A 16,645-nucleotide genomic window follows, 5' to 3' on the forward strand; every position below is an offset into this window, starting at 1 on the left:
ATTTCATAAAGGAAAAAACACGGACTGGTCTGTTAGTCATGTTGTTTTGGGTGGAAATAATCAAGGAGGCTTGATATTCAGACACAATTTCTGTTTACTTGTTTTTCAAACTGCGACACTGTCAAAAAGAGAAGCCACATGACAAACGACTGCAAACACGTGACATTTATTTCCAAGATGAAAATCCGTGTTACCAGTGGCTGATGAATCTTATTGATAGCTACTCAGACACATCTCGATGCCAATTTTAATCTAAGCTCTTTGGACGCTTGGCTTGTTTTATCAACACCTGCTTTATCAGTTCATAATCAGGCAGCATTATTCAGTGGAGATTTTCTATATTTATTGTGTGTAGGTGCGCAGTGTGTGATTTCAAGTGGGGGGATGAGTGCATTTGATGCTCGAATGTAACCTGAGAGAGGGCAGCAAAGAGCCATATGTTTGAACAGATTGATTTAACAGTTTCATGCTTTAATCAGAAGCTGTGTTGGATCGACTCAAAGACAAATCTGGTCCCCAGGACAACTGCAGCATCTGTTTGAAGAACACTGCTCTGACACAAGGTGCCTGATTAGCACAGATAAAGTCACCAGTCGCTTAATGAAGCACTTAACAGCATGCTTTGTAGATATTATTACCAATTCCAGTACGAACAAAAATAACGCTGCACTGAGCATGTGCTGTTGGTCATATGGATTCTTTATTGTCATTTACAAAGATACAAAAGTCAGCTGACTCAGTTGTTTGCTGATCTTTCCTGGGATGTAGATGCTGTGTTGTGTGAATTCATTACTCTCTTACTCTCTCCTGATGTTACTCCAAACTTTTGAACACAGGGAACATGCGCACGTCATCAATGTGTTTAAATATACTCTCATGTGAGTCACTGTCAGTGGTGGGCCAGAAAATAAAAATGACACACGCTGAGGTGTTTCCTGGGTCTCGAGCGTTACATGAATCTGCCGCGTGAGTCATTATGCCGATGTCGACGAGGAAAAGCAGCATCAGTCTCCTTGTCCTCCCACTCTGTCTCTTGGAATGAGGCGAAGCTCTGAGCCGTGCTTCAGAAACACATTCCCTGCAACACAAGGCAGAGCACTATATAAAGATCATGGTTCATAATCAGTGTGCTTTAATAAGGGGTTTTATTGTCACCAAAGCTGCCAACAACATGTCAACTCACCAGCTGGGAGAGAAACTTGACAAAAAAGCATGCAATCTCTGACTCAAAGTCTTGGATTCGATTACAACTTGCACACAGATTCAGTCTTCACACAGACGCTTCGAGCTGGAACGATCACTAAACTGACAGATGAAAAAAATCCTAGTGCCTAATTTTCAGCTCTTCAGTCAGCCTACATAAACCAATTATTAAAAAAAGAAAGAAATGGATGTTAACAAGAGCATGCATTTTAAGCAGTTCTTATTGGCATATGTGCACCTTTGCCATTTTCCAAAAGAAGTGTGATTTTAACCTTAGAAAGCATGTCGGGAAAAAAAAAGAACTTGACAGATTGATTTCCACCATCTCAGTCCTGTAAACAGGAGGTGGAGTGGCTGCAGTGGGTGAAAAAAAGCCAATCGGACAGAGGTTTCTGAACTGCTGCTATTCTTGGCAGCACAGCGCATGAGTGTAATTCAGATAAAAAGCTGAATGCCCACCAATGTCCTTCCTCAGCAGAAGAGACCCAATGCATAAGGAGAAGTAGGCCAAACTTCTACAGTTCTGATCACATTCAACATATAATATAAATGTGACAAGATCTCCGAGTATGACCAGTGGTGATGAAGTCCTGCAATTCTTTGTAAAGAGACTGGCTGAATGATTAGTAAGATTTTCAATACTTGCTTATCAAGGTAGCACTGTGACATCTCTGCCCTCCCAAATTCACATCTAACTTGTAAGAGCCAAAACCAATCAACACTATTTTTTTTTTTTTAAGTAAATCAAAGACAACCTCATTAAAAACAAATTTCAGCTACCAAACAAATGGAAGATTGTTCAGGTGGCTGCAGTAGACTCAGATCAGTTAGACAGAGAACATTAATATCAGGCTGCACTCTCTTTTGCCTGCAGAGCTGTCTTAATTCTTCCAAGTCATAGATTTAACAAGGTGCAAAAAACATTCCCTAGAAAATTTTGGTCCACCTTGACATGATGCTATCAGACAATTGTTGCAGATTGGTTGGTTCATAACTCTCCCATTCCATCACATCCCAAATATACTCTATTGGATTTAGATTTGGTGACTGATGAGGCCATTTAAGAACAGTCTACTCATTCGAATGTTCAAGAAACCAGCTGAGAGGATTGGAGCTTTGACATGACGTGTTATCCTGTAAAGTGTGCATGTTAGTCCCCATAGGGAAATAGTTCCTCTGCATTTAACCCATTCACCCAGTGAAGCAGTGGGCAGCCACCAGTGCAGCGCCCGGAGAGCAGTGTGTAGGGATGGTACCTTGGTCAGGGGTACCTCAGGGTAGCCGTTCAGTGGAGTTGAACCCCCGACCTTCCGATCATGGGGCCACCACTCTACCTACTGAGCTATCCCTGCCCCCTTCCTGCTGGAAGCAGCCATCAGAAGAACAATACACTGTGCTCATAAAGAGATCAGCAATGCTCAATAAGCAATGCTCAGTTGATACTAACAGCTCCAAAGTGTCCCAGGAAAATATCTCCCCACCAACACCAGCTTGAACCACTGAAAATATGCAGTGTGGATCCATACTTTCATATTTATGATACATTCTTACCCGGCCATCCGAATACTGCAGCAGAAATCAAGACTCACACCAGGCAATGCTTTTCTACATACCTTGGTTGTAACAAACCTTTACTTGAGATACTGTCGACTTCTTATCTGCTCAAAGCAGTCTGGCCATTCTCCTCTGACCTCCGGCATCAACAAAGCATTTTCACCCACACGTGAAATATCAAGTGATACTCAAAGCATTTCTTCTCCCTTTCAGACCATTCTCAGTAATCCCTAGGCTGTGTAGGAAAATCTCAGTAATCAGCAGTTACTGAAATACTCAGATGAGCCCCTTCTGGGACCAACAACCATGCCCCAAAGTCACCTAAATCACTTTTCTTTTCCTGTTCCTGATGTTTGCTCAGCAGTTTGTCTTGATCATGTCTACATCCCTATAAGCACTGAGCTGCTGCCATGTAATTGGTTGATCAGAGATTTGCATTATTGGACAGATAAACAGTTAAACCTAACAAAGTGTCTGTTGGATGTATATTTGATGATGCTGTAGCTAATAAAGTTAAACACTTAATGTGCTCTATATGCAACTATTGTACTCATATTCTAAGGTAGCGCAGATTTGTGATGGGACTCTCATTGTCATGTTAGATTCAGGTGCATAATAGTTTGCAATAACTTGAGAACAAGGCAAGAAAACAGTTAATTTTATTTATTAATATGTAAAAACAGACTTAAATGACCCAAATTTAATTAGAAATGACTGATCACAAAGTGAGCAAGAAAATACAAGGTAATTCTTACTGTATATTCTTGCTCTCTTTCTGGAACCATGCACAGTTACATCCCATTGAGTATTAGCAGAAATACTGGTGGTGACCAGTGGTAGCCCCCAGGCTCCCAGTAGATGCACCTATGGTTTCAATTTCAAAATCCTATCTTGCCTTGTTCTCAAGTTATTGCATTTGCAAGGTTTTCAGAAAACGACCGCTGACCTTCAGGCCAATGTCACTGAGATTTGAACACGTCCGAGATATAAAGCATAATGATTCATACTTTGTTCAAGAACTGTATTAATTGCTTAGGCTATTTATGATTTGACAAAAGCAGTCTGACAAGTGTCAACAAGCTTAAAAGAAAGCCCAGAGGTCATTTGCATATTAATACAACAGATGGAGAACATGTCACCTTAAATCATCTTGAGGATCAAAGTATTTCTAATACTTAAAAAAAGAAAAGAAAAAAGAAAAACATACATAAGAACACAAGAACTCACCTGCAGTCTGAGCCGGGTTGATTCCTATTCCATCTGCAAAGCAAACATTAAAATGAGAATGTAAACACAAAATGCAGAAAATACAAGAAAAAAAACTGTTATCCAAAAGACAAGCAAAGAAATAAGAAATAAAATGTATTCAATAACTGCTTCATTTGTAATAACAGTTCACTCAGCAGCACAACTGATAGCAAAGAGATCTATCTGGAACAATGACAGACGAGCCATTTTTCTTTTGATAAATTTAAAACTTATCTTTGAACGTATCATCACTTCAGTCATTTTAACACAAACCTTATCTTTATGTTATCTGTCAACACAATATGTCCCCAAGAAAGTAATCTTCCTGTGATTTAAAATACAATTAAGTTCACTAGTCTAACCCTGTCAGAACAGAGCAGAAGAAAACGACGTTGCCAGCAATCTGCTCTTCGATTGCTGGAGTACAATGAAAAAGCCAACAATTTTTCTCCTAACACCCATCAAGGCAATTTAGTGTCATTTGCTCTGGTAATTTCTAAGAGTGTGGCTATAAGATCAATAACGTGTTGTGTAACTGGAGGAATCCAGCTGAAAATTTAGGCTCAGATTATTTCAGACATCCATCTGTTCGGTATGTGTTCTGCCTTTTAGAAAAGAATCTGTTGACCTAACAACTTATTGCATGCCCGAGAAAGTACTTGCAGAGGTTCAATATTTTACCAGAAAATGTATTTTATTGATACTTTTCATATCTTTTCTTGTCTTTGAGAGTTGGCTGAAATGACAGCAGCACAAACATTTATCCAAGCATGCATTTTACTTGTCCTACTCACACTCTGTGGACAAACTGCTCACTGTCAAAATAAATACAAAGGTAAGTGGCACAGAAACTTGTGCAACTGGTTTGTCATGAATACTTGAACATGAAAAGACATTAAAAATAGCTTAGTGTTGTACTTTTCTCGTTCATCCAGCAAATCTGTTTTCCGGAGTCAGGCTAATGGTTCTGAATTTGAAATCATACTTGTATGTAATTTTAAACTTTTTTCCTGTAGTTATAGAACCATGTTTGTAGCATGACTTCACTGAATTCGAGGAACTGATGTTGGATTTTAATGTGACCTAGTTTTCAAAAAAAAAAAGTTGAACGTTTTCTTTTCTTTCGTATTCTTCACACGTGGTTGCAGTGCTTTACTGACAGAAAGTGTAGTTGGTTTGTTTGAAAGAACTAACTGTGGAAACTGTTGACAAAGTGTGAAATAAATAAACAAATGAAATAAATGAAATGAAACGTTGTTTCTTAAGGTTGAAACAAGTTTAAACGTTCAAAAAAGATCTAAGAATAAATTAAGAAATAGTTTTCAGTAATCACTACTTGAATTACTAGTATGTTAATATTCAAATAAAATAAAAATGCGGGTGTTTTCTCTATTGGTGCAGGGGTTTATTTGATTGAACAGTTTCTCTGTGTATAATTGTGCAAAAAATAAAATCATTGTTTAAATAAAAAAGGCTGATTTTCATTTCACTTCTAATGACTTCTTGTTTTAATATAATTTATATATTTACTTACCTACTGAATGCTTGCCTATTTTGGTAAACTGAAGTGCTAAAAAAAATAATCACGTTTCACCTAAATATGGAAGTAAAAATAAAAAATTTTAATTGCACTAATTTACAACTTTGAACTCTATTTCTGTTTTATACACACACTAATTAGATGAATCCCCTCTAAGGTGAAGCTTTAGACTGATTTACTTTATACAGATCACACAAAGGGTCTTAACACAAACTGGGAGAAGCTATGCAAAACTTCTGCTAGTGGAGGATGCAGGATTCAGTGTTACTGAGTCCTGATGGCCTAAAACTGATATGCTTTAAAAGTACCAAGTAAAACGAAGATTAATTTAGCAATGAAAACCTCAGAAAGTGGACTTAAATTCAACCTTTTTTATAAGGTGCTCGTGAAATTACAGACACCTCCCATTTACTGTCATAAGAAATACAGTCGGTGAAAAACTATTACAACAATGCAAAGTTTAGGAAATATTTTATACGGATCTGTCTTGGCTTAAAAATAGTCAAAATACTGACAGAACATTGTTTTTATTTATTGAATATATCTCAAATTATTTTTACTTAAACACTCAGCTACTTTATTAGTTACTCCTTACTGGTACCAGGTTGACGTTCAGTTTTATTTGCTGTGTTCTCCTGTTTTAAGCAAGAAGATTTATACACTGCTGTTACAAAAGGGAGGGTGTGATCAGCAACAATTACTCTGGTAAGCTGTGGCATTTAAACAATTTAAAGGGCCCAAAGCGTGCCAAGAAATTATGCCCCACACCATCACCACCACTAGCCTGAACCTTTGATATGAGGCAGGAAGCTTCAGTAATGTTTATACCAACTGCTGACTGCATCAATTTAACATTGCAGCAGAAATCCAAAATTGGAAGATCAGGTGTCATTCGTCCGTACAATTTTGTTGAGCTTGTGTGAACTGCTCAGCTTTTTTTTTCCACAGCTGGTAGGAGTAACACCCAGTGTTGTCTTCTGCTCCTCTTAAGGATCAACTTGTCACACTTTCAGAGATGCTCTTCTGCACATCTTGGTTCTAACTAGAGATGGACCGATCCGATATTACGTATCGGTATCGGTCCGATACTGACCTAAATTACTGGATCGGATATCGGAGAAAAATAAAAAAATGTAATCCGATCCATTAAATATCACGAAAGCACCTCACAAAACTTGCAACACGCCGTAACTCACCTCAGAACGTTAGCACGTCGGAGCAGTATGCATCACGTGATAGAGCGGCTGTGGCATGCGGGACCTGTCGGTGGTCTGGATAGCATTTGGAGCTTCGCTAGCAACCCGGCATTTCATCTCCGACAAAGTTATCCCGAGAGAAGTAAAGCAAGTGTGTAAGTCCATCTCTGAATGTTTGTAAAGCATTCCTGCGTTAAGCTTAACAAGCGACTGCCTCTCCTGCTGCTACTTCAATCATGAAACTGCTTAACGATCAGCTGATCGGCTTTTCTGTCGCGAGTCCGTGTCTCTAGTTTGCTTTTGGCCCACTTTGCACCAGAAAGAGGAAACCAGCGGCTGAACAACAGCAGCACGTTTAAGCTTGATCAGCTGTTGTTAGAATGTATTTAATATTACTTTCTACTCGAGGATCTTTTTCTACGTAGCTGACGGCTGGTAACTGTGCAGGGGCGGATCTAGCAAAGTTTAGCCAGGGGGGCCGATAGGGCATTAACAGGGAAAAGGGGGCACAAAGACATACTTTTCTTTCTTATTCTCATTTAAAATGTCTAGCTTTTAATAAATAATTATCTGACACCCAAAGTTTTAATTTGATGTAAAATGAATAGAAGTCAATTACTGTATATAGTAACTATTAAGTCTAATATATATACCCTAGTAAGCTATAGTACTTTTTCCTTTGGGAAGGTACCATCTGTGCAGTCTGCAATTTTGTTGAAGAAAGATGTTGAATCTATTTAATTATTCTTGAAAAATAATTGATTTCTGTGCATTTTTTTTCACACTGCATCAAATTAAGGTTGATTACGTCGATTAAGCATCATGAGGTAGAGCGTGAGGGGTGGTTCCCTATTTTTTATTTATTTATTTTTGTTGTTGCTGGGAGTTGGAACCCTATTAGTTAGGTTGCTTAATATTTATGCTAAGTACTCTTTAAAATACCAGAATAGGGAGGATGGTGTAGGTTTAAATTTATTAGATTGATCAGTATTGCTGAACTATGAAATTTTTTTTTTTTTTGCATACAGGTATAACAGAATAGCTTTAGTGTAGTTGTTGTTTTAAACTTGAGTATGAACTTATACAAAATGCAGCAAGATATTTAAAAAACAGTTTTGTTGATTAAAAAACACTATATCGGATTCATATCGGTATCGGCAGATATCCAAATTTATGATATCGGTATCGGTATCGGACATAAAAAAGTGGTATCGTGCCATCTCTAGTTCTAACAAGAGATTATTTGAGTTACTTTTGGTTTCCTATCAGCTAGTAGAAATCTTTTTCACCCAGAGACACCCCGCACCCAAATTCTGATCCTTATTTTGAACTTCAGCAGGTCCAGTCTTGACCATGACCACATGTCTAAATGTATGTTTGATGAGATATTCCCATTACATTATGTTTGCTTGCTTTTGGTGATCAATATATCATTATATGTGACTTGACAGTACTTCAAGCATCAGCTTATTTCCAGACCCGCTGTGTAGTTCAAAGACCACAGCAAGCACGCCTTCACTTGGATGCATCTTCCACACATCCTTCCAGCTTTTTGTTGACTTCAAACCTGCCTGTCAAAACACTTGGCTTGTAAAAGCACGAGACTCTCTGTAACCATAAAATGGTTCCTAATAACTCGAGTTCACTTGGAACATCAAATAAATAAATAAATAAATAAAATTCTGTGTACTCACCATTTGTTATTATTGCACTGGTTGCTGACGGCACTTTAAACTGGAAGAGAAATTGAAGCAGATACCAATGTTAACATTAAAAGTGAATTTCTCAACAGAAGTTAGCATTTGACATTTCAGCAGCACTAATCCATTCTAGTTAAATAATCAGGGACATGTTGCTCCCATATTTCACTTGGCCTGAAGACAAAGTGTGAAACTAAAACTACCATGAAAGACAGCTTCATCTACTGAGTCAGCGTGCTGCCGTTCTCTGACTTTATTGGGTAACAATTTCAAAATAGAAGCGAGAGCTACTACACGATGTCTTCACTACCATAGTGAGTAAAACAAGCAAAAATGAAAAACACTTTTGTTTTTGTCCTTTGTCTCCCAACTTTCACGCTTGTCAGACACACAAGTGTTTTGTGGTTTCACACAAAAATGCACCTGAGCACACGCACACATTCAAATAAACACTTTAGAGAGGGCCTGTGGGAAAGATAGCCACGCTTGAATTTCTGGATGAAAATCACTCAGCACGGTTACAATACATGTCCTACTTCAGTGTTCGGCAGAAGAGGATGTGGGCTGGTGGGGATTTGCTGCAAACGGGTGGAGGAAGCAGTCTGTCTCCAGGGAGATAAGGTTAGCAAAGTGCTGCTCACCAAACTACTGGCTTGTGTAGCACAAGCAGCACACATGAAACAGTTTGATCAGAGACAAATGGGAGGTGATGAGCTTTGTTTTTGTGGCAGAAAGAAAAAAAAAAAACTCCTAAAGGATTAAATATAGCATATAAATGAGTTTGAACCACCCGCCTGGTTGGTTGGTTTATGATAAAATATTTAACATTATATCTGAAAGAAAATAAAATCATTTTATTCTGCCAGTTGAACCATAATAAAGAAAATGTAAAATATAAAGCTACTAACACAAAAGCAAAATCTGTGTTGATGAATAAATAAATGTAAGTGAACAAGGCAGCAATATGAAGCCACTCCAGGAAACTACTCCCATGGCTAAGTAATTCAAAGGCTAACTTTTGTGGGAAATCAATGGTGAAATCTTTGTCGTTCTACTTAACCATAACTGTATTCTCCTCACAGTCAATTAACTTCTAGCAGCACGTATGTTCATTGCATGCAAATTTGGGGATCACAATGTGAAAATTATGTTTCATTAGTTTCCTGGTTTGTAACAGAATAAGATTAATACCCTGTCAACACACTGAAAAGGAGCACATCTGCAGCCGCAGCTTTACTCATTCATTAGGATGATTTAAGCCGCAGTACTGCTGCGTGTTTATGCACAGAAAAGGGAAGAAAATACACTTCAAAGGCTAAAGAGAGGCTTTCGGTGACAGCAGACGGCTCTATTGATTAAAATATAAGTGAACCCGTTGTGTCAGACTGAAAAACGTGGCTGAAAAACACATCCAGTGCCTGAAACACTTACTGCAACAAGACTTCATTTTAGTCTATTAAAAGGTACAATTGTTTATACTAGAATTTTGTAACTATAAATAGATAAATGTTGAATAAATGTTGCAAGGGTATGTCACAGTCAAAACCATCAAATATAAAACTGTTTTTAAATTAGCTGACATATATTTTCACATGTACCATAGATCTGTATTAAGCTGAACAGCATTACTGCGCAATGCAATTATTCCACCGTAGTCTTGCACAAAGAACAAGGAGAAACAGCTTACCTCCTCAGCTGCAAACTTCAAAACCGCTGTGAATGGTGTGCTCTCTGGGACACTTAGTCTGCAACAGACATATTAAATGGGATTTTAAAAATGCTCTAAAATAACATTTTTATTTTATAAAATGCCTACTATTTTACAGTCTTGTGAAGAAGAAGGTTTACACAGATCTATTAGAGGTGGGAATCACCATACATCCCACGATACGATATTATCACAATACTTAACGCACGATACAATATTATTGCAATTTTTAAAAATATTTTGCGATATTCAGATTCTGTACATAAAGGTAAACTTTGATATTAGATAAAATGAATATTGATAAAGTCTCCCACTCAGTCTTTCTCTCATTTCAGTCAGTTATATTGGTGACAAACTGAACGGTTTGTATTACAGTCTAGTCCAACTTAACTGAATGCAACCATCTGGTACAACTATAGCTATTCTGAACTAAGCAATTTATGAAAACTATGCAGGCCCTTCAGCAACTGAAGAATTTGAAATTAAATTAAAACAAAATATAATTTTACATTAAATAAAAAAAGTTTTAAACTTAATTAAAATAAAACATGTCTTAAATTAAAATAAGTAAACTGTCATGTTTATTGCTGCCAAAAAAAAAGTTAAAACACATTTGGACAGTGAAGGAATGTCAGGATTCTTGCTCAGAAAAAGGATCAACATGCTCTGAAGTCAGAGCACAAAAACCTTTTTTGTAACAAAATATCGATTTCTGCTGTCCCTGTCCGGTTGTTCAGTCTGACGTCACTAGCCGTGTCTGGGTCTAAACTCCGCTGCAGGTCCATATATCAAATGATCACTATGGCATTACTGAGAGTTGAAAAACTGTCTAAAGTCTTTCATCTTTAATAAAATGATCAGCGTTCTGCTCTACCAGGTGTAACAATTGAGTTTAACACCCAGGCATCCATGAAAACGGAATTTATGACATTTAACGGAGTTAGAAGTTAGCAGGGAGTTAGCTCGCTAGCTTCTATCTAAATACAATATAGCATGTCCTGACTGCGGGGTTTTGGAAACAAATTAAAACGTACAGCTCTGTTATCACTTCCAGCATAAATGAAGACAGAAAACTAAACAGCAGTGACGTTTGTAGGGTTACTGAAGTTGGGCTAGCTGGTATATAATGATGTGCTACGTGACTGCTAGCGACACAGCTATGTTAGCATAATATAAACAAGCTAACTGTTTTTCCACTCGATAAAAGTTAGCGTGAGTGTTCTCGGTGGTCAGGAACAAATGTAATCGCATGGCAGGATGCTGTAAAAGGACCAAACTTCAGCCAGGAGAACAACTGAGATAATCCATCCACAATACGAGGTTAGTCATTCATATACTGCTGCATGGGCTGGGCTGTAGTTACATCCTAAGGTTTTAAAAACTGAGCTTAAATAAATGATTAGCGGTAATAAAAGCAGAGGGAGGTCAACAGGGATCACTGACTGTTTTAGGAGCTTTTTGAGATCAAATAGAAGAAAATACATAACATTAAACATGTTAACAACACAAAAGCCATATTAAACGCAGACTACTTTAGACCCGGAAGTAGGATTCGTCGCGTCATCACTGAACAACCGGGTATCGATACATTATTAGCAAACAAAATATCACGATACTACACAGTATCGATTTTTTCCCCCACCCCTAAGATCTATGTAGTCTTGTGAAGAACTAACTACATCCTTACTGCTAGCATAGGAATTAAGAGGGTAAAGAGCAACCAAGTGCTACAAATCAAAACTTATCAAATGTGAGCAGCTCTATAAAAGCACAAGGTGTGTGCTACCACAATCTTCCCAGGAGTGGACATCCCCACAAACTCAGACCATGCGAAGCTCAGAGAACTTGCCAAAAATATAAGAGCAACATCTAAGACTCTACAGGCCTAAACTAACATGTTAAATGTTAACATTCCTGACAATATGGTGGAAAAAATACAAAACGAGTACACAAAAAGTAACTGACTTGGGTTGCCAGGACAGAGGCTCTTCTCTCTAGAAAGAACATGGCAGCGAAGGTTTGCAAAGCGGTATCTGAACATACCACAAACCTTCTGGAACAATGTCCTTTAGTTAAGACCAAAGTGGAGATGTTGCCCATAATGCACAGCACCACGTTAGGCAAAAACCAAACACAGCATTTCAGCACAAACACCTCATACCAACTGTGAGTACAGAGGTGGTTTGCAGACACTGGACCTGGACACCTTGCAGTCATTGAACCAACCGTATTTTGTAAAACTAGTTTGTAAAAATATTCTAGACTCAATTGTGAGGCCAATTGTCTGACATCTAAAGCTCGGCTCAACTTGGGTCATGCATCAGGAGAATGATCCCAAGAACAGCAGCAAATCTACAACACAAAGGCTAAAAAGAAAAGAATACACGAGTTGCACTGGCCCAGTTAAAGTTCACACCTCAACATACTGGCCAGGGCTGGTCCTTAAGGGTGCATAAACAGTTACACATACAACACTGTCAGATGGATGCTTCTCAAATGAATTCTGCAGAGCAGTGCTCAGTGGGGACCAGAGATCTCCCAAGGGCAACCCAAAAACCACCAGACTCTTTAAACAGATGTGAGAGTTTTTTTTAAATAAATAAAAAATATTTAAAAAAAAAAATCAAGGCCAGAAATGCAATTGCCAAGTAAGGTGATGCAGTGGAGATGAGCTCTAGGAGGGTGAAAATCAATTGATGTACTCAGCACTGCAGTAAAAAGAGAAAGAAGCTAAGCTTAAGCTGAATCTTCAGCCTATTTGTGAGAGTGAAAACCTGGGAGATTATAAAGATGACCTTGTGTTAACTGAGAGCCAGTGGTAACCTTTTTTGAATGTCTGACAGGGCTAATGCGATACCTCATTATCATCACCATCCCTCTGCTCAAGCCATAACATTATTAGCTCCAGCAAGGTTTTCTCTGACCTCATTAAAGAAAAGACGCTCTGTCAACATGTTAAAGTAACAACAGTCTCCAGTATTTTACATCTAATTATTTGAACCTACTCATTTGAACCTTTGTTGGAAATTATGACCATGCATTATGTGACAAAAATACCATGAAAACAAAACACTCTGCAACTGCATCTTGTTTACACCTCAATTCTACAAAGGGCACATCTCTTGAAAACCTTGTGTGAAACCTTAAAATAAGACATTTGGGATTTTTTTTATTCTTAGCCTCACTATTTGTATATTTTTTCACTAGATTGACCATCAAAGAAAATTCAACTTGTATATTAATCAACTTTTTGCAGCTTAATACTAGGGTTTAGCTGGGTTTCCAACCAGAAAGGACAATCTTTAATTGACATAAATTCTAATCTTGCTTTCAAACTTTGCTTTGTAATAATATAGTTAAAATATAGGGATGTCATTTGGTGCTGCTTAAAAAATGATTGTCATAGAACATGATTTTAAGATTTAAGATGTTTGGATTGTATATGTTTTTTAAGAAGTTAGCACACATTGTTTTGCTACTAACGTCAAATTAGTCCATAAAAGGTCAAAAGCTCAACAATTTAAGTGCTTTGAGACAATGTGATAGCAGGAATGTTACGCCCATACACACAAAACCAGATGACATAATCCAGTATGTAAAAAACAAAGCCATTATACTTTTTGTTAATCTAAAAGGGAGAAAACAGTGAGACATCATTTATGTAAGGTGGCACACACTGCTTAAATTAACTACATGTTGACCAATCATGGCTTACATTTTAGTTACTTTTAGTTTTAGTTAAATAAAGAAAATGTAAAATTTTTTATTCATGTAGAAAAAAATGGTTTTATTTAGGGGTTAAAGTGAGATTCGACAGGGGGAGTGCAGCATGGGGATAAGAATGACTTAGAATTAAGTCACATAATGATTTGTTTGTGAGCTCCAGTAGATTTTTCTTTGTGTATACACTTTGATCAAATGACCTGTGCTGCTACTCTATGTTCTGCTCTAGTTATATGGCTGATTGCTAACTCCTAGACACAAAGCTAATAGGTAATAGGTAAAATCCAGCAAGTGAATCCCCTTAAATATGAATTGATGTTTGCTACCCTTGATGTAACCTATTAACAGTACTCAGGAAGCAACCAGCCCAACACACTGCATCATTCTAAATTCTATCTCAATATTGCACAATAATCAGTTTACCCTGCACTAAACTGCCTGGTATTTTATGCAACCTTTGAATAACATAAATTTAATACACTTTTTTAGTTTTGCAAGCTATTTCATGAAAGCATTGATTCAGAAAAACATTATTTATATCTTCAATATCTCATTTCAAAAATTATTAGAAATAAATTACATGTAAGATTTAAATTTCCAGTCTATAAAATTTCCCCTGTTAAGCGGTGCTTACCTTTAAAAATAAAATGTTCTAATTTAAAAATAATCTAATTACCAGTACTCATTAGATCAAGGTGCTACAAAGCTATTCAGCTCCACTTTATTCCCTTGTTTCATTCATGGGAATACATTCATAATAAGCTATTTAATAATCTATTTAAATAAGACCTGAACAAGATTTTTTCTGGTCTTTTAGTGTTCATTCTACCACTTTATATTGCACTAAAAAAAAAAACCCAAACAAACAAAGATGACACAAATCAGCTGCAGAAATGGCAAAAATGGATTCAACTATGATTTCTGCATAAAATCCATGAAGGATTTCAGGTAATTTGTCAGAAACCTGAAGTTCAAGCAGAAATGGAAATGGATCTGTTTAATATGCCAAAGTGTTGCTCAAACAGAAGAACCAGAGTATTAGAAAAAAATATTGAAAACCTAGATTTGAATACTTTGTTCAAGAATACCACTTAAAATGTTAAACTCTGTATCAAAAGCTATTGAATATTCAACAATATCATCAAATTATGAAACTTATACTAATAATACTATAAAAAAATAGATTCACTAAACTTACTTTTTCTAGATTAAAAAAAGACTTTCTCATACTCTGAATTAGCATTCTATTTTTTTTAAACATGCCTGTGCTTGACTATGACAAAGACTTGGATTATAAAAAGCACACTGTGCCTTTAAGCAATGCAAAGTCAAACACCACAGCCATAACAGTCTGTCTGAGGGCTTAATGTTAAAAGGTCTGCTTTACATTTACCCTTGGCTGCTATGATTCCTGTTTCTGCTCGTCCTGTCCATGTTCTGATGTCTTTTTATCCTGCATATAGCAGGGACATCAATGCCATTTTAAAATGTGGGGCCCCAAACAGCCAACTTTTATTCAGTCTTTATTCATTCAGATCATTTTTAAAACTATAGACTTATTGTAAATACTGGAAAACCAGAAACCTTTCTGTCATTTAATCATTTATCTATTACTTTACTACTTTGATGTAGTACGAATGGCGGTCATTAATAGGAAACGCTGTAAAACTTATAGAAATACAGTTAAAAGTTTAAAATCAATTTAATAATATTTTTATGACTCTGGCTGTTTGTCAGGATTCACATATATTATACAAATTACTTTAATGAGTGCCATTTCCATTGATCACGACGTAAAGATGGTCAGGTTAATTCATAACAGACCTCATAAAATGCTGTGAAGCCACACTACAGAAAACGGAAGCCGACTGTGATTACAGTGTCAGCATCGGCACTAGCAGATGTTCACTCATTGCCCACGTGTTACGTTGCTTAATAAAAAACTACAAACACAAAATATCTGCAGTAGCCGTGAAATGTTAACTAAACGTTAAATAAAGTCGAAAATGTAGCTGGCTGACATATTAAAGCGGTGACTGCTGAGTTGTCAGTGTACTCACACTTTGTATGGTAGCCGGGGGTCCGACGTCAGGGTGATTTTAAACGTTACTTTAGACCTAATGAAGAACACACCATTACTGTTGTTAACAGACGGATACACGTGAATGCATGTGAAATATGTCCATGTCAAAATTTTACGAAAGTCCAAAAACTCACATCTTTATGGGCGAGGCGACTCCGCTTGATATCTGTTTATACAAACCCGGAAGTCAGAAGGACCCTCACGTACACGTCATCCATCTGGTGCCAAGTTTGAGAAGTAAATGTACCTATTTTAAAGTTTAATAGTTAGGTAAGTTTTTTTTCATAAATGACTAAATTTTTTCAGTTAAATTGCGTATTATTATTAAAACATAATCCATTTTATGTCCTATTAACGGACAGGCATTCATAGCAAATAGCTAACCTTTACCGTAAAGGCTGTAAACAAGACGCAGTTACTTCTGTGAGGCGCACTGACATCTTTCAGCACTGTTGTTCAACTCAATCCAGGTTCTTGACGTTAAACAAACATAACCCTCATTCAGATTGGAAATTTTCTACTTGACATGATGTTGTTGGGAAGAATTTAAGAATTAAAAAGAAAATTATTAAATCCAGATTTCCTTCACGTTTGTTTTAATGGCAGCCAGTAGAACCTACAGGTAGCTCAGTGTTCTGACTGATGCTGTGTATCTATATTGCAGTATGTTGTATATTTTCAGTCACTGTA

At 37.0% G+C, this 16,645-nt stretch overlaps 1 protein-coding gene across 1 annotated transcript; it reads right to left on the bottom strand.

Moving 5' to 3' along the window:
• Window positions 1–678: 678 nt before the first annotated feature.
• ufm1 (ubiquitin-fold modifier 1) lies at window positions 679–16,225 on the bottom strand. Its single transcript, XM_004550100.2, has 6 exons — window positions 16,090–16,225; window positions 15,933–15,989; window positions 10,129–10,186; window positions 8,436–8,475; window positions 3,985–4,017; window positions 679–1,078 (listed from the first exon to the last, which is right to left on the bottom strand). Coding segments are annotated over exons 1-6 (264 nt in total). The 5' UTR covers window positions 16,092–16,225; the 3' UTR covers window positions 679–1,004.
• Window positions 16,226–16,645: the final 420 nt, after the last annotated feature.

This window comes from Maylandia zebra, linkage group LG10, assembly GCF_041146795.1.
Source record: "Maylandia zebra isolate NMK-2024a linkage group LG10, Mzebra_GT3a, whole genome shotgun sequence".
NCBI classification, from domain to species: Eukaryota; Metazoa; Chordata; class Actinopteri; order Cichliformes; family Cichlidae; genus Maylandia; species Maylandia zebra.